Source organism: Sarcophilus harrisii, chromosome 3 (assembly GCF_902635505.1).
Source record: "Sarcophilus harrisii chromosome 3, mSarHar1.11, whole genome shotgun sequence".
Lineage (NCBI taxonomy): Eukaryota > Metazoa > Chordata > Mammalia > Dasyuromorphia > Dasyuridae > Sarcophilus > Sarcophilus harrisii.
In genome coordinates this window covers 404,621,420-404,648,718 of record NC_045428.1, presented here as the reverse complement: position 1 = coordinate 404,648,718, position 27,299 = coordinate 404,621,420, and the positions used below count along the sequence as shown (strand labels likewise).

The following is a 27,299-nucleotide window of genomic DNA, read 5'->3' as shown; positions in this document are numbered from 1 at the left end:
TTATTTACTTAAATAATTTATTCAAAATTTATTACAGTGTTAAAATAACTTGGCAAACCATTTGCTTTAGTAAAACGTCCTCTCTCTAATTCCTCAACGTTTCCCAAGGATCCCTTCTTACTTCCTTTTTTCTCTATTCTTTCTCACTCTATGCAGTTGCTTCACAAAAAACAAAAAACAAACAAACAAACAAACAAAAAAAAAAAACAGATGTCTGGCCTTGATTGCTTTTCTAAATCCAGGCTTGCATCTCCAGCTACCTATCAAAATCTCTACCAGCATATTCCGTTATCACTTCAAATACCCACATCCAAAATCAAGTTCTATTTTCTTTCTTCATAAATACATTTCTCCTGATTTCATTATTTTTATCTATGGCATTGTTCATTCAATTTCCCATGTTCATAATTTTGCTGTTGTCTTTGACTAAACTCTTTCCCTCAACTCATTTCTAACTAGTTACCAACTCTTCCCAAGTCAATACCTCCCCCAGCCACTGGTCCTTTCTAGTCTCATTGTCATTATCATAGTATAGATTTCATCCCTATCTGCCAAATCTATGTTAAAGCATATTTAACATGTATCAGACCACCTGCCATCTAGGGGAGGAGGTGGGGGAAGGAGGGAAAAAAATTGGAACAGAAAGTTTTGCAAGGGTCAATTTTGAAAAATTACCCATGCATATGTTTTGTAAATAAAAAGCTTTAATTTAAAATATATATATATATATATATATATATATATATATATATATATGTTAAAGAAGACTTTCAACAGGTGTTTCCAGCTCTGCTTTTCATTTCAAATCTACTCCACAGTGAAATGGTCAGCAGCAATAAGAAATGATTCTATCATTGGCTATGATAGAAAAGATTATTCTACTGGACTACAAAGCAGTGGCCATTGGTAGGTGGAAATAGTGGGATAAACCTGGCAAGTTGTTGCTAATACTACTACTCATATTGTAGTATTTTAGAATTTGCAAAGCATCTTTACGTACACTGAAAAGTTTTAATAACTTGCTCAAGGCAATAGCTAATAAGTTTGTCTGAGGCAGGATTTGAACTCACTCCCATGGTAAGTCCAGCATCCTTGTCAGGATGGAATGATGAAGGACAATGTATGAATGGTGTTTCTCAGGCCAAGAAGAAGGAGCATGGGAACAGGACTTGGTGATTATCACAGTAGGATCTTGTATCAAGCTTGGGCAAACATGTTAAGTGGGAGCAGCCTGCCTGGCTCCTGACAGTTTGTGAAGCCTGTCCCTCCTGGTTGGGGATCCTGGCAAGAAGGGAGTGTCAATGGTGAATTGTCAGAGAGAGTATAAGTGCTCATTTAGTTTCAGGGCTGATTCCCCACTGAGTAACTCAGGTGTTTATGGACCTTGGCACATTGACTGAGTCCTGAATGATTCAATTTGGAGCTCACTGTGTTCAGAGGACCCAGAGCAGAGGATCCAGATTGTCCTTAACACAATCAGAATAATAATTAATAAGAACAATAATTTTTCTTTTGCCTAGATTGGGTCACATCAGACTGTTGCTCTGTGGTGCATTTGTTAAATTCGAACATTGCCTGACATTCAAGAACCTCATCAATCTCATACCAGTTGCCCTCTTCACATTCTATTCCTATCAAACCTGATGGCATTCTTTCTTTCTCCTAATAGCTAACATTTAGGCATCACTTTAAGATTCTAATATATTTAACATTTTATGCATGTGCTATGGTTATCTCCACTTTATAGATGAGGAAACTGAGGCAGATAAAGATTAAATGACTGCCTCAGGATCTCACCACTTATGTCTTCATGAGTACAGCACTCTGGTCACTTATAATGTATCACAGTGTCCCCTTGCTGCCTCCTGCCCCAGGGACACCCCACTGGCATGTCTTCTTCACTATGTGTCTGCTACTTCCTACTCCCTCCAAATAATTCCTGCCAGCTTTTTAAAGACAGACCTTAAGTCACACACCTTGAAGCCAAGAAGAGTTCAAGCTTACCTCTGACAATAAAATGCTGTGTGAGCTTGGGAGGCCAATATATATCTTTCTGTGCTCTAAGAATCTTTTTAAAACAAAGAAATTGCAGAGAAGGGCCCAACCTGCATAAATAGAGAAATCTGGAGATTTCTCTATGCTAGTAAAATCAGAAATGAGAGGTCTTTAAAACCCAACTCAGATATCATCTTCATAAAACCTTTCTCTTTAAAGCTCACTTTATTTTTGTCAAGTCAACAAGCATTAATTAAGCACCTACATTTTGTTTTGCAGCTCTTTAATTATCTTATTATATATACATATATAAACTTATTATTTTATCAAAAACATGCAAACATAAACTTTGCAAAAGCATGTGTTCCAGCTTTTTCTCCCTCCCTTCCCCCTACCCATTCCCATAAACAGCAAGCAATCCAATATAGGTTAAATATGTGCAATTCTTCTAAACAAATTTTCGTATTCATCATGCTACACAAGAAAGATCATATCAAAAGATGAAAGAAAAATCATGAGAAAAAAGCAAACAAACAACAAAAACAAAGTGACAATACAATGCTTTGATCCATATTCTGTCTCCATTGTTCTCTCTCTGAGTGTGGATTCTTTTTTTCCCCTGAGGTAATTGGGGTTAAGTGACTTGCCCACAGTCACACAGCCAGGAAGTGTTAAGGGTCTGTGGCCAAATTTGAACTCAGGTCCTCCTGACTTCAGGGCTGGTGCTCTATCTACTGCTTTACCTATGGATATGGATTCTTATTGTATATTTTGTTCTTTTACTAAACTATAAGCTCCCTGAAGCCAGGGTCTGTGTCTTAGTTATATTACTATGGAGATATAAGGATATTTAAATCATGTACAAGCAACCTTTCAGCATGACCAAAACAATCACAAATTCCAAATTAATGGAGTCTAAATGAAATGTTTTACTTTTGTTACTGATTAATAGAATAAGATAGAATGTGGTACTCCAAGGTCCCTTGCCTTTTTTCTTGTGATGAATATATGTGAGACAATTTCAGATCATATAATAGCTTTCTCCCATTCTGATGTAACATAAACCCATTGTTCAGTGAGAAAGCGTTTCATAGGGGGAAGAACAAATATGTTTTGGTTGGATCTTAAGAAATCCTTTTTTTAATCACCTTGAGTGCCAGTGTTATCTAAATATAGATACCACTTTAATCTGAGTTATGATCCAACTGGATTTTGCAATGAAAATTGACAAATACTCTCATAAAATCCATGCTGACTGTCCACCATGTGATAATGTTTTCAAGTCCAAGAAACCATCTTTTTATGAAAACAAATGCAGACAACTCCCATCACTAATAGTTTTGCCCTTGTTATCATCCTTGTCACCTCGAGGCAGTTGTCAGGACTCTCTCCAGCTCACCCAGTCTTTGATAGCTGGGCCCCTGGGCAGGCATTTCTACTACAAAATTGTCACTTAGCTGGGGATGTGAAACTGAAGATGCAACATCTGCTTTTTGGGAACTTTGGCCAATTTCCTAAACAGCCAAATGAGATCCAAGGAAAGGGAGTCAGTCACTTGACAAAAGCTGCTTCACACGGAGCTAAGGCTTTATCTGGATTAGGAACCCAGCTCTGAACAGCTCACAAGGCTTGGCTGGGTTCTCAGGCCACACACTGCAGTATCAATGCACCAAACTTGTGTCCTGCATACATTAGATAAGTAGAATGCAAGTAGCTCACTTAAAATTGGCTATCCGGATGGGAAAATTAAATCTCGAGTATGAAAACAACATGCAGTTCTTGAAATGCACATGCTAATTAGCCCTGTTAGGGACAGCCTGAAACAATCATCTTTAGCAAAGAGAGAAGACAATAAAGGTTGCTGGAGCCCCAGATTCTTGGCTGGTGCAGCTTCACTGGACCATTACCAATGAAGAGACGCTGTGTTCTTTCTTTCTATCAGCTGGCTGCCTGCCCTGCTCCTGCGGCACTAAAGGAAAAATGCCACAATTTCAGACTGCGTCAAAAGCTGCACTTTCTACTCTGTTCTATCTGATTGTTAGTCCAAAATCTAAGCATAGCTGATTTTGCTACCACCAGAAGGCAGTGTATGCAAGTAGCAATGTCTGAAAGCTGATTCCTCCTCTGTAAAATGAGCTGAAGAAGCAAGTGACAAACCACTCTAGCATCTTTGCCAGGAAAACCATGAATGGGATCACAAGAGTCAGACATGACTGAAATGATACTACTGCAACCACAAACGTCCACTCCTCTCCTTGTATGGATGAAAAAAAAAATCGAGGCTCAGAGAGAGATAAAGTGGTTTGCCCAAGGGGTTGCAATTAGGGAATGCCAGAACTGGGACTAGAACTCCTAGTGTAGTTGTAGGTTAGTGAAAAAAGCACTGGATTTGGAATTAGATAATCCGGTTCCTATACAGGTTATTCTCCTTATCATCATCATTATGCCTTAACTAAGGCATTTTACTCCTTTTGGATTTCTGTTTATTCATCTGTAAAATGAGAGACTTAGATACATGAACTTGGAGTTTCTTTCTAGTGCTAATATTTTGTGATTTATCTTTTTTTTTTTATCAGCTAATCCAAACCATCAAAAGTTGGATTTTGGTATAATGTAAAGAATACTGGAAGTGAAGCAAAAAACATGAAATGAAGTCTAAATTCTAAAATGGCTTATTTATGGAGAGACAAACAAGAACAACGCATCAAACTTCAAATGAGAAAGCTGTGGGTTCTAATCCTACCTGCAGTGTTTACTGTGAGCAAGTCACAACTTCTCAGAGACTCACTTTCCTCATGTAGAAAGGAGATATAATAAAATTTGTACCAATGTCATAGTGTTGCTGTGATTCTCAGATGAGCTAATTTATGTGTCATAGGAACATACTTGACATTAATGATTCCATTCTGAATTTGTAATGAGAATACATTTGTCAAGCCCATAAGTAGTAAACACCTATGTATACAGATATGGAAAAAATGATTTGCAAAACAAAAAATGCTTTATTAATTTCAATTTTATTGCTGTATTGTATGATTGGATAAACAATGTCTCTGTGTCTAAATTTTCTCATCAGTGAAATGGGGATAATGTTGTTGTACAATTATGTCTGGCTCTTTATGACCCCATTTGGGGTTTTCTTGGCAAAGATACTGGAGTGGTTTGCCATTTCCTTTTCAACTAATTAAAGATGAGTAACCCGAGGCAAACAGGGTTAAGTGACTTGCCCAGGATCACACAGATCGTAAGTGTCTGAAACCATATATGAACTCAGATATTCCTGACTCCAGAGTCTGGTGTTTCACTGCACCACTTAGCTGTCCATAAAATGGGAAGAATAACATATACTAACTAGATGTGTTACAAGAAAAATATTTTTTTTAATTCTAAAACAATCATATTAATGTGGGCAATTTTAATTATTTTGAACCCTGCTCTCTCTTTTAGAAAATATCCTAAGAATAAAGATTCAGACAAATATCATATTTCACCTGCAGTTGATTCTACATCAGGTATCCTTTACTCAAAAAAAAAACCCCACAATTTTTATTAATAATTGAGTTTCAATACTGTTTCCTTTGTAATCCTATATACTTTATTTTATACATTTAAAAATCTTCTGAGAAGGAACCCATGGGCTTCACCAGACTGCCAAAAAGGTCTATGACATAAAAAATGTGAAGAGCTCCCAAGATATCATTGTCCAATGAAGACTGATTTTCAGAGTCTCTGCAAAGATTCTATAGCACCAGAGAAAGAGTCAATTATAGTTCCTATACCAGGGCTTTTAAAAATTTTACAACTCACAACCTCTTTTCACTTGAGAAAATTTTTAGGTGATTCAAGTATATAAGTATATAAAATAGGCATACAACTCAAAATTTAATGATAATAAATCATAAAGAAATTTATTTTTAAACACTTCTTTGATATATATAAAGAGAGAGAGAGAGAGAGAGAGAGTTTTACCATTTATTAAAGATGAAAGTAAATTTGCATAGTAATGAGATGGATGTATTTGTTTAATTTTATATAAAGAATTAAATCTTAGTGGAATATCTGATATCTTTTGCTGTTGCCAAATTTTTCAAAACCCCCACAGTCACTTCTATGACCCACAGTTTAAGAAGCTTTGCCCTATACCATTCTTCCTAAGATGGAGGAGAGTTTTTAGAAAGGACTCATTTTAGAAAGATATTTAACAAAAAATACCACGGAGCTTAAATCTTCAGTTGACCAGAGAATCATATTAAAGCCTCTCCTTCCCCAAGGATTCCAATCATGCTTTTTTGCTAGCTGTAAATAATGATCCCCAGCATATGAATAAATGACCAATGTAATGGGAATACTAAATTATTTAATAGATGAGGGCATATGTCTTTCTTCCTTCTCCCCATCAAAGAAATAAAAAATAGGATTTACAAGTACACAAATATTTATAGTAGCTCTTCTTAATGGTAGTCAAAATTTGCAAGGTAAGAATATATTCTCCTCTTGGTGAATGGATATGGCTAAACAAATTGCGTGGCATATGAATATGCCATAAGACAAGTTAGACAATTTCAGAAGAAACTGGGGAGGCCTATATGAACTAAAACAAAGCAAAGTGAGCGGAAATAGTAAAAACTTTTACAGTGATAAGAGCATTATAGAGAAAAACTTTGCAAGACTATAAAGATTTGATCAGCACAATAATAGCCATGAGGCCAAACATGTTAACTTCCTTCTGCCAGGTGATAATCTTGAAATGCAGAAAGCTATCTTTTTTTGACTTGTATAATGAGGGAAACTTATAGCTATATATAAAGAGACTTGTTTTTTCTCACTTTTTAAAAAAAATTGTTTACTGGGATAAGGGAGTGTTTTGGGAGGGACAGACACAGCTTAATAAAAGTGTTAAACATGTTAATAAAAATCAAGGATGACAGCTTGATAACTGCATAGAGTATGCAAACATCCAATATTACCTATTTTTTATTTTACTTCTTTTGGCCGTATTGCACTTACTTCATTGATAATTCTAGCAGGGCAAGAATAAAAGTCTTATGGAAGAAACGATGGAAACTGGCTAAATAAAAATTTTAAATTATTTTTGTGTTTCATTTATCCAGGATCTCTCTGTTCTAGTCCTCATTATTATTCTTCCCCGACATACATTCAGGTTAGACCTGAGTGTTCATTGTAAGCACAAAACTTATTCAAAAATTGAATACCAAGCTATATTTTGCACTTTTACCATTCTACAAGGAAGGAAATTGCCTCCATTGGATGCTAATGACATTGTACTCTCTAGTCTGCCTTCTCTGTTTTCTGGTCTGATTGCTTTGCAGGCAAATTGTCTTTTGCCACTATTTAAATTGCTTTTCTGATATCTTTTATACATATCTTTTGATTGTATGAATGTAACGCAAGCTGAAATGAAAGGGCTTGACTTTGCCTTTATATATTCTCAGTGAGGAAGAATATTCTCTTTATTGAGGAAAAAAAAGTACAGTTCACAACCAATAAAGAAGAGGAAAGCACAGCTAGCAATTTTCTAAGTCTATTTTTTACCAGCAGAGAGAGTACTTCTAATGATATAGAAACAAAGAGACTGTAGGACAATATATAAAAATGCACAATCTCTTACCCCAATAATCTGACTGAATAAAAGAGCATAGAGGGGATTGACTGCACCATTCAGAGCTGCTCCAAAGGAACCTGCCAGCATGTAAGGCCATTCTGGAATGTTGTACTTCAAAATCCTCATAACTGGTGCAGGTTCAACTTTTTCTTCAAAAGCATCATCCTTAAGGGGGCAAAAGATTTTCATTATTAAATCAGGTGGGCACTTGCTCACAACTTATGTTATACATACTTAAAAGTTATTGTTATCTAAGACCTTTAACAAATAAAAATGATTACTAAGTTTAATATTTATTTTTAAAATATTTTAATAATTTTAAAAAAGTATTTTGCATTTCTATATATTTATTTAAAAATATTATCCAAAGAAAGGATCCATAAGCTTCACTGCAAAAAGTCCCATGGTATACACTCCCTTCTCTTATCATAAGCAAGAACAGTTAAATTCACAAATAGATATTAGCAAGAATCAATGTAAAGTCTTTTGCATAATGTCCTTTTTATCACCTAGAAATGGTGTATTCAAGTTTTAATCAACTAAATATATGAGTTGGTGAGTTTGTCATGCAACAAGAATTAAAGGAAAGAGATAACAGATAATATCATAAATTAGTAACCTCAAGATTGTAAAAGAAACAGAGAAAGGTATCTAGTATATTGGGTGGTTCTTTTCTAGTGGACTTCCTGAAAGAGATGAAAAATAAAACCTAATAAGATCATAAGGAAGAGTTATGATTGTCACTGTTGGAGGGAGTACTGAAGAGATCACATTTATCAAAGTATCATATTCTATTCCCCTCCCTCTTTTAATGCAAGTACAATTAAAAAGAAAATTAACTTAAAGCATGAACTAAAGGAGGAGGAAAAACAAGGGACCAGATAATAACTTTTAGAACAGTATAGCCTCCTGATATTAGAAATTTTATCGAATTTCATGTAAGATACACAAGAGCAATGAAAAAAGTGAAGTGATCTATAGAGCAAATTTTGAGGAATGATACAAAGGAACTCTTGTAGCCTGTAACTCTTTCAACAGTAAGGGGAGGGAAAGTCACTCAAAGATTGGGATAAAAATTTCATCCTAATCAGAGTTTCTTATTATTATCATAGTATCATTATTATCATATTATTGTTATAGTAATCATGTCTGATTAAATCTAAGAATTTGCTCTTTACTTACATTTTTAAAGAACAAGTAAAGGTGTAATTCTTTTCCTATTCTCCTTGCTAAGTTCTATACACTAGATATAGGTTCTTCCTACACAAATTGTTATTTGTTCCAACCCACAAAGATTTCCTGCTTTATCTGTGCTCTTGCACAGGAGCTGCTGTATGCTTGGTAAAGAGACTTCCAATTACAGCAGTTATTGCAGAGTTTTTACTTTTTTCTTTCATAATCCACACTGATCTATAAGAATCATAATATGTCTAGAGTGATTCCTTGGTCCTCAGCTCCCATCATCAACACTCCTTTCTCTTGTAAACAAATCTGCATGATAATCATTATTCCAATATATTTTCTCTATGTATTATTAATTGAGTTCTGCCCATGGAAAGTCTTTCACTCTATGAGTCCTTTTCACAGACTTTTCAAAAAGCCACTATTTTTGACAATTCCAAAGGCTCAGCAGAGTGATACCTGATTGTTCCAAAAACATTTCTGTAAATTTTTAACATTTATTACTTTCTTTGATAGTATCTGTCAATCCTCTTTCTCCTTTTGAAGAAAAAATATCAAACCTTCAATAAATGTTTTTTTTTTTTTGTTCTTTGTTTTATTTTTGATTTGGACACTTTTCAGATTTGTTAGTTTGAACTATTTTATAGTTCTATTTTATATGTTCAGACTGGGGTTGCAAAAGTGTTAATTGCATTAAATGTGCTCTTCTCATTGAACTTTGAGTTTTGGATGCTAATCAGTCTCTTGACAGGTACAGTTTCAGATTTTTTCTTGATAGTTTTATGCATGCTGTGTATTTCCACATTAAGGCATACATAAGGATTGCCTATATACATTAGTTCAATTTGATCTCTTTTCAAATTTAAAGTCTTTAGCCTTTAAATTTAGTCTCTTAGCCTCCAAAATGTCTTTCCTTGGCATTCATTAAAATTTTTACATTTATCAAGCCCAAATAACATTTTGATATTATTGGGGAAAGATTTCATGAGAGAGAAGTACTTAATATGTATGTTTTTAAATTTTTCTTATGAATCTATATAACTTATTCATGTACATCAAGTTATTAGTAAAAATGTTTTAGTATTAGTCTCATTTTAAACTTTGAAGCCATTCTCAATTCTATTTGGGAACAAAAATATCTCTCTGTAAGATGCCATATTTATCTCAATTGTTCTTGACATCATTATTTTGGTGACACATAAATATAGAAAAATTATTCCATGTGGACATTATATGTTCTAAATTTCTCTTTATAATGGGCCATTATATATGTTTATACATATGTAAAATATTTGTGATAATCAGTAAAAAGCAATATAAATGTTATTGTACTTTTGAATGGCTTTATCAGCTAATTATCTAATTAAAATATTTGCTTTTTAAGTTCTTAGGACATTTTAGCACATCCTTTTTGTTCTTCACCCAATATATGCTGTTTTTCTTTCAAAGGTTTATAGGCTTATTAGCAACCTTGTCTGTGAAATGCTGTGAATTATATATATATATATACATATGTATATATCTGTACACACATACACACACACACACACACAATTGGTCAGTGATGTTTTGTGTTTTTCTTGTTTTGTTCATTTGACCATCTAGACTCTCTCTCCTTATCTCCCATTAACCACATCATCTAAAAGAACCAGTAAAAAAAAAATTCATCCAACTGGGAGCAGGGAGAAAAATCCGAAGGACAAATATGAACAAATATAAACACAGATGGATACAGCAAGATAGCCACCAAGGAAGAAACAATTTCAGGTAGTATGATCTCTATGTGGTGGAGAGAATGCTAGCTATAAACTCTAGAAAAGCATTAATCCTCAGAGCCTAACAGAGAGCTACACCTAAGGAAAACTTAATGAATGAGCACTCTACAAAGGAAGAAAACAACTCTCATTTCTTTGCAAGGCATCTTCTTGACACATATTTGTGCCTTAAGATCTTTATACTTTAAGTTTGAACCCACTCTTCCTAGGAATTTTGTTCATGTAGGAGAAAAGTATACCTCAGCTTTGAGCAGTGTTTCATAACAATTAAAAGAAAACTATATCTACTTAGTAAATGTCTCTTGCTAAAATTTAATTGAAGTTATTAACTGATTATCTATAGGGATCACAATCATGGACGCTCATGAAAGACTTGGCTTGTTAGGGTTAGTTACCCTGAGAACACTGAGAGAGTCATAACAACCACTCATTTAGAAGGGGACTTAGCCTACCAAGTTCTGAAGAAATTAATAAAAGTGGCTCCAGAAAGGTGCTCTTTCTTTCAACTATTATGAGAGAATGCGTTCTCCCATATTCATACATAAGAATTCATGATAGTGGGATTCTCTGAGACAATAGTCTCGTTCAGCCCTGGGACCAAACCATGGATCCATTTGGTACCAGTAAATCTCTCCATTAAATAATTTATTAAATACTCTCTAATTTCTATCTTGCTTAGTTTCTGTGGCATTACATTTTGGAGGCTCCCCAGTGAGATGTTAGAAAATGAGCAGGATTAGAGATGAGATAAGAGACTTTTGGATCTCTGCCTTGGGCCTCAGGGTAGCTGTGGATCTGAATTCTTGCCCTGGAGAGGCTGGGTCCCCCTAGATTTTTTTCCCAGTGCCTCCGGGAAAGAGAGCAGTTTCCAGCCACAACAGCCTGATGGTAGACACATTTCTGCCACAGGAGAATTTGTTTTTTTTTTTTTTAGATTTGGTCAAATTACAGATATATTGACTTGCTTCTGGGACCTAGATCAAGCTTTGATTGTCAGTACGCCATACTACCCCCATCCCCCTCCCTGGACTGAGCATCTCTGCCCATCTTCAGCAGGAAGCAGTTTTTGAGAAAACCATTGCCCTTGCTCCTGATGTAATTTGGACTGATATGGGGGTGTGGGGAAATGGTTGAATTGTTAGAATTTTAACTGTATTATTGTGTGTTTAAAACTTGGGATGGAAATTGTTAAACTTTGTAACTATTGCTGTTATATTTGAGTGATTTTTAGTCTGTTATGTATATGTAGATGATTTATATGTGGGATGGTTATTTGACAATTCCTTTCCATGAGAAAAAAAAAGGAGGAAGAAATAGGAAATTGGAGAAACTGGTGTATTTTCTTAGGTACTTCTGCCCTACCCCCTATCTTACTAGTTCAGATTTAATTGGAAGTCCTTTAAACAGTTCTTTTCATTTTTTTTACTGCTTAAATTTACTGGACTACGATTTGTTGGTTGTGCTTTAACTTTGAAATCCCTTATTCTGTTGGAATTGCCTGGGCAGACTCAGTTTTTGGGATTAGTTTTTTAGAAACAACCAGAAATCGGATACCTGTCTTGGGACTGGCAGTCTCTCTGATCTGTTTCTCCACTCCTGTTACCCCAGGTCCTTAATTAGCATTTCAGCATACTTAAAAGGACCTTGTAGTTGATACTGGGCCTCTAAAAGTTTGGGGTTTGCCTGCCTTGGTCTAACTGCGGAATCTGCTCAGAAATCTGATGCTTTCTGCAGCCCTGTCTGTTCCTCTGGGCAGGGACAGGTGGAGCTACTCCAAGCCTCACCCTTCTCCCCTAGAGAGGGTTACCCCTCTGAATGGGCAGCACGACTGTCTTGAGTCCTGTTACTCTGTAAGCAGAGACTGAGTCAAATGTACAAATGACTACAGACCTAATTCACAGTGAATTGTCCATATGCTCTCCAACTGCAGAGGACCTGGCATGACTGAAATAAGGAACTTTGTGTATTCCTAATTAACTCTGGGGTCATCAGGGAGACTTGTCCTTGCCATAAGTCCTTGCATTGTTCTAACTTTATTTTGATTTTTATTTGGTCTGTTTATTTCACATAGGGTTGGTCAAAATTATGGAACTAAGATCTTCTAGAGGAAGGTAATTCAAAGATTTGAATAGTTGAAGAGAGAAAGTGTGGAATGTTGTGCCACATTCTCTTTTAATGTCCTGACCCAGTTTCCCTAATTGTCCTATTTAGTTACTCTGCTCAGGTTATAGCCATTCCCTCTTAATGTTTGATAGGATAAAGGTCTTATATCTTAGACCTTAGGCTATACTTATTCCCTCTTAATATTTGATGGGATAAAGGTCTTTATCCATTTTAGACATCATTAGAATATCAGGAGCCTCTCCAGTACCTCCCATTATGTCATCCTAGGTGCTTCCCTCCATTAGGTCATCCCCATCCAGGTACCTCCCCCATTATGTCATCGTTCTTGTTATCCTAATTTTGTATCTGACATTCACTGCTGGATTCTTTGAGACTATAGTCTCGTTCAACACTGGGACAAAACCATGGATCCATTTGGTCCCAATAAACCTCTCCATTAAATAAATTATTAAATACTCTCAAAAAAAAAAAAAAGAATTCATGATAGCTATAATAAATGCCAGCTTTTCTGAATTAGTCTGGTTTGTTATAGTCGACCTACTAGTTGGATTTATGCTTTCAAATCCTAAAGAAGCTCTTCAAAATTCTATCTAAGTATTCTCATTTCCTCTACACTGCAATTTGAGATGTTGATATTATTTTTGTTGCTTGTTTTATATTAGATAGAATTTCTAGAGATTATGTAAAGTAAAGGTTTTTAATGAGCTGAGATTCTTCAACTTTCTCTCTGGTTTTTTAACAGTAACTCTGTTTCAGCTCTTATTCATATAACCTGGATTTAAGAAATAAGTAATTGCCCTAATTTGTCTTTAATGTATTTCTGTGACTCATGATTTTTTAACAAAAATAAATAAACTTTTTTTAACAGATAAGACATTTCTACTTTTTTTCACCAGAATACTAGAGAATAGGGGCAGGTAGGTACAGTGGATAAAACATTGGACTTAGAAAGATCCATCTTCTTGAGTTCATATTTGGCCTCAGGCACTTACGTAGGTGTGTGACCCTGGGCAAATCACTTTAGCTCTATTTGCCTCAATTTCCTCATCTGTAACATGAGTTGGAGAAGGAAATGGCAAACTACTCTAGTATCTTTGCCAAAAAAATCCCCAAATGGAGTTATGACTGAAACAACTGAATAACTAGAGAATGATAAAACTATTCATATCTTCAGTCCATTTTATGTGCACTTATAGTTTGCCTGCTTTAATCAAAGCATTTTCAATAGGCAGGATATTAATATTTTTGATTTGTTCTTATTGGTCTTGTCTTCTTGTGGTATCAGAACACAACTGAGTACATCAAAACACAGTGATTCTGCTTGTTGAACTGTTTCAAGCAGAATCAACTTGTAGTATTATCCCTGATTCTCACCCCACCTTATGGTATGGGCTATACCTTTGACTTTTAGTAAAAGTTGTATCACATTGATTGGGATTCAGAGTCTAATTTCAGACCTCACATTTACTGTAGATGTCACCATTGTGCACTGTTCTCACTGGCATTTGTCCTTTTTTGCCATCTCTTTTCTTATTCTAGTCCTTCTCCTCTAATTATAACATAGAACTGAAGCATTTTTACTATTGTTATACACACTTAACAATGATTTCTATTTCTTGTTCCTATTTAAGAATATAGATTAATGAAATGTCTTAAATTTCTTTTTTTTTAAGAATCTAAAATAACTAAATTCAGTTTCTTTTTCCCAATAACATTTTTCCCTCCTTTAGAACCAGATGCCCAGAAAAAAAAGGGGGATCTATCCCCATAGTTTACAATCATTTAGTCTTGAATATATATTTTTTTCAGAAATAAATTCTCATTTTATTTTGAAGAGCTAGATATTTCTAAATCAAATAGATAAGGATCTCATTTGCCATGGACAAATATGTGATTGGTATTATTCTTCTTAACCTCCCTATTAGTGTCAAAAGGCACCATTATCTTCCCAGTTACATAGGCTCACAACCTACGTGAAATCCAATTAGTTGCCAAGTCCTCTCCTTTCTACCTTCACAACATCTCTCATAAACATCTTTTCTTCTCTGATACTGTTACCACCTCATGCCTGGATTATTCTAATAATCTGTTAGTTGGTTCCCCTGCCTCAAATCTCTCTCTACTACATTCCATCTGTTAGATTGTTCTTTCCAAAGTACAAGTCCAAAATAGGGTCTTAGCTATACCTTGAGGCTCTACAGTAAAATCCATAGACTTCAAATATAAAGGATTTTCTCTCTCTTTTTTTTAAATTAATCAACTGTTTAAAAAACTAATTGAAAAAAACATTAAAAAGGCAAAAGTTGGAAATGGATTTTCTTTAAAATTTACGTTTTGACTTTGATTGAGATTGATATCTTTTTCCTCTCAATAATTCTTTGAATGAAATTCAATAAAATGCAGTTATTCAGTGATTGTCAAGGGGAGTGTCATAATGATGAAAAAAGAATCTAAGACTGAAGGAAATATAATATGTAGAATGAGTAATATCATATGAGTCTCACAAACTTTTTCCTCTCACTATGACTCATCCTTTATAAGAAAAGTGAGATCTATCGTCATATTCAAACTTCTCTAGAAGCTCTCCCTCTATTTGTAAAATGACTACATCAAGATGAAAGACTTTGATGCTCCTTCCTGCTCCATCTTTTGTTTATAACCACACTGTAATTCACTCCGTACTTCATAATGGGTTACAAATGTTCATAGTTACTCAAGGCAAATTCTAAATTCCTGTAACAAAGATGGAATCTGAGATTTTGTTAAAAGAAAAAATGTTAAATGAACAGTTATATTATGTAACCCAAAGTCCTGAATTCTGTTGATACTTAAAATTATAATAATTTATTGGTTCTTTTCTAATTTATCCTTATAAAATATTATAGAAAATATTTGTTCTCATCTTGCAAAAAATAAGCAAGCTTAAGCAATGTTCATAAAGTCCAGTTATTTGTCATATTACAAGACATATTTATGCAGATGTTTAGATTCTTTTCTTGTAATTTTAGTTTTTTATACTATTAACTTTTGTTCTTTATCATTTGCTTTAAATTTCCCCCAAAACCTGTGTGTTTTATAGAAAGAAAGAGCTCCATGAAGCAGAATCAAAGTTGCAAAGCAAAATAAGGTCTTACAAGCCACTGCATTCCATCTTTTATTTCATAGATTAGGAAATAGAGGCTCAGAGAGATTAAATTTTTTGCCCGAGACACAGAGCTAGCATCTTCCTGAATCCAAATTCAGTTCCTTCTCCACTATATTCTGTAAATGACTTTTATTCATATCCCATCTATTTTAGAATGTGTATTCATTTGAACAAGGTTTAGGTTCAAGTTCACCTTTGTTTAGCAAAGCTTTTCTTCATAATTATTCGAATTTTGTGGGAAAGTAGTGCAAATGTTTGTAAATTGATTTTAGAGGGATATTTTAAACCTTAAGAGAAGAATATGTTTTCTGTCATTCTCAAATATTTTAGAAACACAATTACATATCAGTAATTAATTTACTAATTAATAATCCTTATCGATTCATTAAAATCCCCTACAACTTCTATTATATAATGCTTTGTCCATTTAGTTTTCAATGCCATTAAGTACTTGAAAACAGAAAAAAATTCTTACATATTAATACTTGAGCATAACTTTCCCCCAATTAATATGAGCTAGAGCAATTTATTGTAGAAACACTAAGTAAAACTACTGCTTTAGGTTTAAATGACATCTGAATGATGTGAGTTATACTTATCCTTAGTTTTCCCCATATTTATGTCTGACCTTGTTTTCGTCATAAGCAGCTGCTAAATTGTCTAAAGCAGGTAATGGAGGCTGTTGCATCAGGTTAGAAATCTGAGACTTGGAACGTTGTCGTAGAGAAGCTCTAAAAACAGAAAGATGAAAGACTTAAGTGTTCTGGACAGGTTAGAACAAGCTCCTAGTTTTACTCAGGTTTATATCACAAGCATGAATTGAAAAAAAAAATAGTCAACAAAAATTTTAATCCAGCATTAGTAACAAAGGACTTCCTGGCAAGATTTGTGATAGAGCTGGCCATTTAGGAGATCACCCCAGGATACAGGCATTCATTTGAGCATTCACAGAAGAGAAGTGACCTGATTGCTGAAAGATGTATCTTGGAATAACAAAGGATTAATCCTGGGAGGGATTCTGGAATGCTACTCTCTATTTACTTATTTTTTAAAGTTGGGGGTCAGACAATTCCAGTAGACTTGTGATGGAAAGTGCTATCTGCATTCAGAGAGAGAACTATGGAAACTGAATGTGGATCAAAGCATAGTATTTTCAACTTTGTTATTGTTGTTATTTGTTTGATTTTTTTCCTTTCTCATATTTTTTCCCCTTTTTGATCTGATTTTTCTTGTACAGCATTGATGAATATGGAAATATGTTTAGAAGAATTGCATATGTTTAACCTATTATCAGATTGCTTGCTGTCTTAGGGAAGGGGCTGGCAGGCAGAGAGAAAAAAATTTTGGAACTCAAGGTTTTGCAAAGGTGAATATTGAAAACTATCTTTGTATGTATTTGGAAAATACATTAATTACTATAAAATGGGGATAACAATACATAATCCACTTATTCCACATGATTATTATGAGAGAAGTGCTTGATGAACCTGGAAGTAGGGTGGTTTTTAAAAAGTTGTTAATGGTATTGTCATTCATTATATGTTGGTGCTTCAATCTGCTTTTGGGGCTCAGAAGACAGTCTCACCATCTTCTTATGTGACGGGTTTATAAATAGCATGCAAACAGCTAATAGGAAACTTGAATACTCACATTCAATTACTAGGAGACATGATCTCAATTTTGTCCATAAGATTATAGATTCAGATCTGGAAGGGACCTTAGAGGTCATTTATTTCAATCTCTTCCTTTTATTGATTAGAAAAATGAAATCCAGGAGATATATAACCCACAGTCAAGATTTAGAGGAGAGGCAGGTTTCAAACTCATGTTCTTATTTCTTATATTTCACTAACTATGATGCCTTCATATAGATTTTGAGAAATGAAATCAGGAAATCAGTTTTTTTCTTTTTCTAGAACTGAAGACTGAACGGGAGTGGGGCTAGGAGCTTGGAGCAAGTATTGTGTTATACTCAAGAAAACAAGTGAAGACAGTGTTTTCTTTTCTTTTTTAAAAAATGCATTTAATTTATTCATTTGCTTGTTTATTTAAAAATCTTATCCATGTAAGGATAAGCAGACTCCAAGAACTTTTAAATATACCTATCATTTGTCGATCCTACATGAATAAATACAGAAGTAGATAAAATTAATTGGGTGTGAAGTTGCACCCAATCAGTCATTCTAGATATTTCTTTGTATATGATTCCTTCCCCTCTTCCCTCAGAACAAAAAGATATGGTCCAACCAGATTGCATCATCTGATTTCCTCTGTATAAACATGTTCATGGGTGTGGTGCAGGATAGTATCCAGGGCAACATTGTTCAGGTTCTATTTACCAAACACTAGGGATCATTCTGTGTCCTGAATATTTTAGTGAAATTAAAGCAAACATCTTTTCTTTTAATACATGTTTACTCATCTATAGGATCAGTACAAAACTACTTGGGATCAAAGAGGGGACAAAAATTGGTCCAGCCCAGAGATATTCTTCCCTGTTTGTCTATCATGTCCTCCCTATTCTTAGATTCCAAGTCCCTTCTTTATATTAGATAACATAGATAGAGTCCTTTTCTCCAGAATGAAGAAGCGACATACAAGACAAATAAGTTTCTTTTCTTTCTTTTTTTTTTTTTTTTTTTTTTCTGAGATAATTGGGGTTAAGTGATTTGCTCAGGGTCACAGAGCCAGGAAGCGTCAAGTGTCTGAGGTCTGATTTGAACTCAGGTCCTCCTGACTTCAGAGCTGGTGCTCTATCCACTGTACCACCTAGCTGCCCCAACAAGTAAATTTCAATCTGGGGAAGGTACAAGATATATCAGTGGGTAGTAGTGGTAGCAATGTGATATTAGACTTCAAAGAGAAAGACCAATTAAGAGACTGTTGCAGTGGCGCAGGTAAGAAGTCCAAAAGCCTGAAACAAGGATAAAATAATAAAAGAGAGGTTGAACATAGAAGTGGTGGTTGAAGATAGAACTGGCAATGACCCTCTCTTTAGAAGTTTGTAATAGCTCCTAACATGTCTCATGCCAGATGTAATTGTGAGCTTTGATATCAATGAGTGACTGATTTATTTATAGAACCTTAATTTCAAGTGACATGATGATATGGCAGAATTCACGTACCTAACATCATACTAGGGAGGGACTGAAATAGTTCAGAGGTGAGTCCAATCTGTTATCACAAAATCTTTCATAAAGGCAGGGTAATACAATGGAAAGAGAATTGGCTCTTGAATCAGAGTTTCAAATCCTGCCTTTGATACTATTCAGGTGACTTTAGGAAAGTCCTTTAGCTTCCTTAAAAGCTTCAATTTCTTCATTTACAAAATGAACAGTTTGAACTGGACAACCTTTCATATCTCTTTCAGATGCCAATTTAGGTCTTCTTACTCATTTCAATTAATCTTTTCCACCAAAGAGTAAAAATTCTTTCCCCAAGTATAGAGCTCTCTGTAGGTACCTCTCTATGGTCATCAACAAGGTTGTTGTTTTAGAACTCATTAAAATAAAAAAAAGCATATTATAGAAGGTGATTAATACAAATGGTAAACATTAAGCAGTCAGCTTAGAATGTTTATTGTAACTTCCATCTAAAAAATTCAAACCAGTACCTAAAAGTTTATTTTAAAATCCCACTCAGTTTTAAGGAGAGTATTTTTATTGGAATCTCTTAAAACTTTTTCATTAAGCAATTAACAATTGGAATGAGACTTTTTTAAAATGAGCATCTTCTCAGGGCACAGACTTTAATTAAATGTCCTAGAAATAATACAGACAATGGGAGGGACATGCTCTGGTATTTCATTAACTGTGCTATTAGACTCCAATTTTAGTTCAAAATAAAATCTTTAGTGACAGTGCATTGATAACAAATACAGCCTGACTGAATTGTTTATATCCATATTATTATTATATGAGCAATTTAATTTAAAGTTCTAATTTAAGGTTTAAGATTAGAGTTTGTCATTTTCCCAGTGAAAACACAGAACTATACATTAGGGTGAACAGCAGTACTTTTTAACCGAAAAAATAATGAATTGCTCAACAGATCTTTAGAAAACCTATCTTGACTGCCATCCATTGCTCATTTAATTCAGTAAAAAGAGTGTAGGATGTCTGGTGTGTTGCTCTGGCAACAGAGTTTTTAAAAATTATTTATATCTGTCAGTTAGAGCTTGGTGTTAATAAGGAAAAATTCATGGGTTTGCTTTTCAAGGTAAAATTATATAACAATTGGTTTGGGAGGCAAAAAACTAAAGACAATCATTTTTCCACTTATCAGCTTTCTAGACTTCAACAAACAACTCTTTTATCAGTTATGACACCCCTCCCCCTGTCCCTCACATAATCAAGAGTATGTCATCTCTTGCCTCTAAGAGCAATCATCTCCCTTTAATCTCAGCTCAAGTGGTACCTCTTACAAGGCACCTTTCCTAATCCTCTCAGGTATTAGTCCTCTCTCTCATATTTCCAAAGTATAAATTATTTTGTATTTACTTATAAGCATATATGCTATTTCCTGCCACTCTCCTTTCTCCATCTCCATAGAAGCACCTTAAGAATAGAAATTGTTTCTTTTCATCCTGGAAGCCTAGCACAAAGCCTGGTAAATGTATTATAGGTGTTGGAGAAACACTTTTTGAATTGCAGTCAGAAAAACCTTCCATTAGCTTGAGAAAGAAGCCAACATAGATATAATACATTTATTTGCTGAATATTGATGGACATGTGCTGTGACACGTGGGATCCTCCTTATAATTCTGTACATTGATACATGATTCTCAAAAATATACTAGTGAAGAAGACAGCTTTTAAAGAATATGGAGACATTTTGAAAATCTTAGGCTTACCGTAGACTATCCTGATAACTCCCCCTTTGGAAAGTTTGCTTGCTTTCCAGTGTGGTCTCTTCACGCACATCATCTCCTATACAAGATAGCATGAATGACCTCTTAGCGTATAGTGAAAATAGAATAGATGATAAGGAGAACCATTTATTTTGATGTCAAAAGTGGCAACTGCAATATATATATTTGTTCTAGGTAGAGAATATTTATTATCACCATTAGGAAAAATAAATTTTGTCACTCATATATACCACTGAACTAAAAATGGCCAAATTCTTGGCATCCAGCCAATGAGATTTCAGTGTGTTATCATCTTTTCAGAAAGATAAAACCATAACAAAAAGCTTACAAAACTTGAGGAGGACATCTTAAGAGTGACTGGCAATACTAAACAAAGCCAATTCTGAACAAGAATGTCAAGTACATGAAACTAACTGGACACATAGCTGACTCTACAAAGCACAGTGTGAAGGGAGAAATTTGTATTTATTTGGTTAAAAAACAAACTTTTAAGAGGGAAGGAAAGAAATGCTTGTTTATTAAACATTTTCTGTGTTTTAGGCACTGTGTTAAGCACTTTTCAAATATTTTCAAATATTATCTCATTTGATCCTTATAATAACCAGGAAGGTAGATGCTATTGTTATCTATCATAGTTAAAGAAACTGAGGCAGACAGGGGTGAAATGTCTTGCCCAGAGTCACACAACTAGTAACCAAATTTGAATTTAGATCTTACTAATTCCAGGCACCACATTCTATCAACTATGCTACTTAACTGCCTTAGATTAAACACACACACACACACACACACACACACACACACACACACCCTTTGGAGATCTTACAGCTTGGCTAATCAGTCAATACCAAAAACAAATAATTTTGAGATCTTCACTTCCATGTGTATAGTAAGTGCATAGATATGCTGAGAGACATCCTCCTCCCATTTACAATCCCATTTCACAAGAATAAGGAAAAAAGAATACTTGCCTCTTATTGTCTTTTCATTTAAATTTTGGTCTCCTTGACTTTGCAAAGTCACCAGAGTGAAATAAACACCTTTCCTATTTAGCAGCTCTTCATGGGTACCCCTCTCCACAGCCTTTCCAAGTTCAAATCCAATGATAGTATCTGCTGTTCGGACAGTAGACAGACGATGGGCTACTGTGATCGTGGTACGTCCACACTGAGCCTGTGAGAAAGGATGAACATCACATTTTTTTTATTAGGAAATTAAATATTACTTTCTTAATGACCAAAAATTAATTTTCTCTTCCTCCCATCCTGTCACCAAATAAAGATAATAAAAAATATCTTTATGAAAAATATGTACAATGATCAAAAACTAATTTTTACATTGTCCATGTCCAACATATGTCTCATTCTGTACCCTGAATCTATCATCTCTGTCAAAAGGTGGGTAACATGGTTCATCACTGGTCTTCCAGAATCATGGCTGGTCTTTATGTTGATCAGAGTTGTACAATATTTTAATGATAGAAAACTGAATAAAGATCAAGGAATACTGAGTTCAAATCTCTTCTTATTTCATAAGAACACTTTAATAAATCAGGAGTTTGCTATGTAAGAATATTAAGAAATAACTATGCATGTACTAATTTGGGTCATCCCCTTTTCTGATAGTCATAGCATGATACTCAATAGTGATCTAGAACTGAAAATGATAAAAAAAAATGAAAAAAGTTTCAAATACTTTAAGTTCCTCTAGCTTATTTAAAGGTTGGCAACATTTCAATTTTATAAATGTTCAATTGCTAGATTCCACAAGAAGAGTAAAATTTTCAATATATCACTAGCTTGTTCAGGTCAAAAGAAAACAAATACCTTTCAATGCAGACCATTGGACTAGATGTTTCTGGAAGATGCAGCAAAAGAAAAAGAAGATGTATGTTGTCTGACCTCTGAAGAACTTATGTTCTAGCTCTGACGACTAAAAGTCAAAAACTTACTTTTAGAATAGTAGTCTCCAATCTTTTTTTGATTGCATATTTTTATTAGCAAGAACATTTTGTGAATCCCAATATGTAAAAGTGTCCCAATTTTGGGATACTACATATACATATTTGCATATATGTATACATATATAGATATATAGTTATAAAATACTATATATGCATTACTGGACAAATACATACACAAAATAGAAATAAAAAGACAAAATAAACAACATATATTAATTTTTTTCTTTTATTTTACTGTGTAAAAATCAGAGACTTATAAGTAAGGGGATTTAAAGACCTTATAAGTAAGATCACTACTATCAACCCCTGTGTGTTATAGAATTCCCATTCTTTCTTTAGGGATTTTGAATATAATAGTGACATGTGATCATCTGGCATTTAGAGAGAGTGAGGGGATCAGTTCCAATGCATATATTAAACATATAACATTAATTAGTAAGATTAATTTCTTTTTAAAAGAAAAAATAAATAGAAGTTCTAATTTTTCCCCATGTCATCTCTTAGTGGCATGAGCCCAGACTTGATAGACCAGTTTTATAGACTACTAGGTTGAACATTTTTTTAAAATTTCAGTTCAGCATTTTGATTATCTTAGCAGTAAGTAATGCCATATAATTGTGAGCAATGCACTCCTCAAACTAAAGGTAAATTAAACCATCTCCTCCATCTAGGGTCAAAAGGAACCATTAATCTGAGATTATCCCCTTTCATCTCATTTTCTCCTACTTTATTAGCTTAGAGGTCCTCAAACTTTTTAAATAGGTGGCCAGTTCACTGTCCCTCAGACTGGAAGGCCGGACTATAGTAAAAACAAAAACTTTGTTTTGTGGGCCTTTAAATAAAGAAACTTCATAGCCTGGGTGAGGGGGATAAACGTCCTCAGCTGCCTCATCTGGCCCGCAGCCATAGTTTGAGGACCCCTGGGTGAAATAAGAACTCTCAGCTGCCTACAGATATATATTTGTAGCCCAACTATCATATCACAAACTTGTTGAGGGCAGTAATTCTATACAGTTATCCCTTCCACATCAAAACTTTCCTCATTGCAGTTTCCATATATTGTGGGCTGGTAGTAGAAATTAAATGAGAATTTTGGGGTTTTGCAAAAGCTAAAGACAATGTACAAAGGCACACAGAGCCTCTGACCATATACTTAACCCAAATTTTACAATAAAGTATTGTAAACATTTAATAAAAGGAAAAGAAAAAAAATTCAAACTTTTTCTCTGGTATGAAGGGAAGGCCAAAGAATTTTACATGGATTTCCAAATTTTGGGGGCATCATAAAATATGGAAGATATAACTGTAATACAATGCCTTGAACAAAGTGAGCACTTGGTAAATGCTTGTTAAATTGAACTGCCTGGGTATGAAGGCAGTTTCCTATAAGACTCGCGACATCTAAGCCTAAATCATCCCTTCAGTATTTACTACCTGTATAGTCATCTGAATCCCAATTTCTACACTAATAAAATGAGAATGATAATAGCAGTAACATCTACTTTAAAGGATTTTTGTGAGGACCAAATATGATGATATATGTAAAATGTTATTCAAAATATCAGCATTTATTAAACTCAGCAAAAGAAATAAAGGAAATAAGATATTCTTCTCTATCTTTCTCTACTATTATTTCTCCCAGCCTTGGTTCTTGTGAATTTTGCCATAAGCATATGTCCTCCTCAGCTGAACTCTCAATGATCACTTCCTCATCTGAGGCTGCCAGGGGAAGATAGAATCAGAAGAGGGACCTGGCCCTGTGATTTCTCAAGCTGTTGGGCTCCCAAGCTTTAACTTGCAGAATAGGATCTCAATCCAGCCTCTCCTGTGCTGACCTGGAGAACCCTGGAGAGAAAGGCTTTCTCTTCCAATAATCCAAAAGCAGAGGAAACCATTATATTACAAACACACACACACACACACACACACACACACACGCACACACACACACACATTTACTAAATATCAACACATCTCAGAATACAAAAGTTTTCCCAAAGCTTCTTTACATACTGTAAATGAACAGAGCATTTCAACAGACCTTATCAAGAGCTGCCTGAACTATAGCTTCACTCTCATTATCCAGGGCAGAGGTGGCCATATCCAAAAGCAGGATCCTAGGGTTCCGTATCAGTGCTCTGGCAATAGCAATCCTTTGTTTCTGGCCTCCACTCATCTGGCCTCCACCTTCACCAACAAGGGTATCAAATTTCTAAGCCAAAAAAGATAATTAAAATGAGAGGTTTCCTTTGGTACTAGACAACAGTTCAGTAGATCCATTCATTCCTGTTATGTCCTCTAGACTTTATCTTTCCCAGCTCTAACTTCCCAGGGGGAAAAAATTGCCACCTTTCAGAAAAAAAGAGGTTATGATCTAATCAATATTTGAGGACATGTATGAGGTAAAAAATTGATTCAAGTTTTTATTCTGAAGCTCGCCAGGCTATACAAACATCCTTCACTTATACCGACATCAAATAAAACTCTGCAGTGAAAGGAAGAATTGATTAGTATCCTGAAAAATCACCTTAGAAGACTGACACAAATGAAATACTAGTGTTTTCTCTCTAAGTAGAGAATTCAGTAAAAAAACAATTTTCATAATTGTCTTTATACCGCGAAAGAAAAAGTGATCAACCGCATCATCTCTTTCATTGTGATAAAATTAATTATAATCTGTAATTTGTAATATATAGTAATATATGATACATAATTATATAATAAAGTTTGAGAAAAGTTTCATAACATTAAATCATTTAAATTTGAAGAAAAGAAAGTTTTTCAGGGCATATTGGAGAATACATTCAATTTGTGGCCTATAAGACCTGAGTTCTAAGCCTGGCCTTGATACTAATTAAGTGTGTGATTTTTGGCAAGTCATTTAGGAATGACTTTTAGGAACCTGAATTTTCTTGTCTTTAAAATGAAATATATATACACACACATATGTATATGTGTGTGCAATGAATATATAATAAATTATGTATTACATAATAGAGGGTAATATGTACCCTCTATTAGCACATAGAAGGTAGATAAAATGAAGGATCTGGAGTCAGGAAGGCCTGTGTTCAAATCTACCCTCAGATACTTACTAGTAGTAAGACATGGACAAGTCTTTTAGCCTTTATTTGCTTCAATTTTCCCATCTGTAAATTAGGAATAATAAGCATCTGCCTCCAGGGATTCTTGTGAACATCAAATGAGATGATATTTATAAAATGCTCTGCAAGCATTAAAGTACTATATAAATGCTAGCTATTATTTTAATTTGCTTAGAAAATACTTGTTGACTTGAAGTGAATGAATTAGCATTTACTGAGTATGTAACCTGTGTCTGCTTATATTCACTAGACACTACAAATGCCTAGTGCATCAGCCAGGTTTTAATACAAAGGAATGGAAATATGCAGTATCATAAATGGACTTGAAAATTTTTTACTATTCATCATATCTTCTCTACATAAGGATACAAAAAGTTAAGGTCATAGCAACTGCTCTGTGAGTTAAGATATCAGTGACAGAAAACTTCCCCTATCTGTTTTTTAAATCAATAACATTATTTTAAATGTAATCATTCCTTCTAAAAAAAAAAGGTAGATGTTATAGTATCTGGTTGACCATGATGACCAGAGCTATAATTAGTGATTGCCCCAAGGACAAGTAGCCCAAATCAGGCCTGAGGCAAGAAGTATAAAATCCCTCATATCAATTATTTAGGACAAAATCAATTAATTGGATGAACCTTCATGACATTGATCTTTGGGGTGGAGACAAGGCCCCTAGGGAACTACAAATCCTCTATAAAAGCAGAGGAGAATAGATAGGGGAAAAGTTGGAAAGGAGCTTAGATATGGTGAAGGTATGATAGTTCCTATTTTAGCCAATTATTTTGAATAGGTACTTAGCTCATTGTTTTACTAAAGGACTTATAAATTCTATCAGCACCCCAAAAATTTTTGAGATGAAGGTTTGGTTGCCCCATCTTTATTATAGCTCAACAAATGAACTACGAAGAGAGTGTTAGTCCTTAAAGCAAACATACCAGCTATTTTCAAATAATCAGTGGTACTCTCAAGGATCTCCAATTTGTCAAGTTACATGTCAGAAACATGTTTCATGGAATAGAAATAAAATCATTTAAGTTGGAAAAAAGAAAGCTTTTCAGGGTATGTTGGAAAATGCATTCAACTTGTGACTTATAAGACCTGAGTTCTAAGACTGGCCTTGATACTAATTAGGTGTGTGACTTTTTGTAATTCACTTTACCTCAAAAACCCAAATTTTCTTGCCTTTAAAATGAAAGTTGAGGGCCTTCTCAATGGGAGTATGTGGGGAGGAAGGGGAAGAATCTGGAACTCAAAATTTTAATTATTTATTACTCTATTATTAATTGTATTATTATTTATCCAATTACTCAATTAGATAAAAATGAAAGTTGGATTAAATGACCTTTAAACCCTTTTAGTATTTTAAAAATCTATTTATTCATTAAATAAATAATATATGCAAGGCACCGGGAAAACAAAGGCATAAATGAAAGTCATTGCCTTCAAGGAGCTTACATTCTACTAGGTGATTTTATGATTTTAAAAATATTCTCGACTCTTTCAAAATTTATA

General features: G+C 34.3%; 1 protein-coding gene across 1 annotated transcript in view; it reads right to left on the bottom strand.

Moving 5' to 3' along the window:
- The window catches only part of ABCB11 (ATP binding cassette subfamily B member 11), a 114,425-nt gene that overhangs the window by 25,575 nt on the left and 61,551 nt on the right, over positions 1-27,299 (bottom strand). The window contains exons 15-19 of the mRNA XM_012544786.3: positions 24,719-24,889; positions 21,686-21,887; positions 20,697-20,772; positions 16,473-16,575; positions 7,625-7,783 (exon numbers count right to left, since the gene is read on the bottom strand). Coding sequence (XP_012400240.1) covers positions 7,625-7,783; positions 16,473-16,575; positions 20,697-20,772; positions 21,686-21,887; positions 24,719-24,889 — 711 coding nt within the window. The remainder of the gene's footprint in view (positions 1-7,624; positions 7,784-16,472; positions 16,576-20,696; positions 20,773-21,685; positions 21,888-24,718; positions 24,890-27,299) is intronic.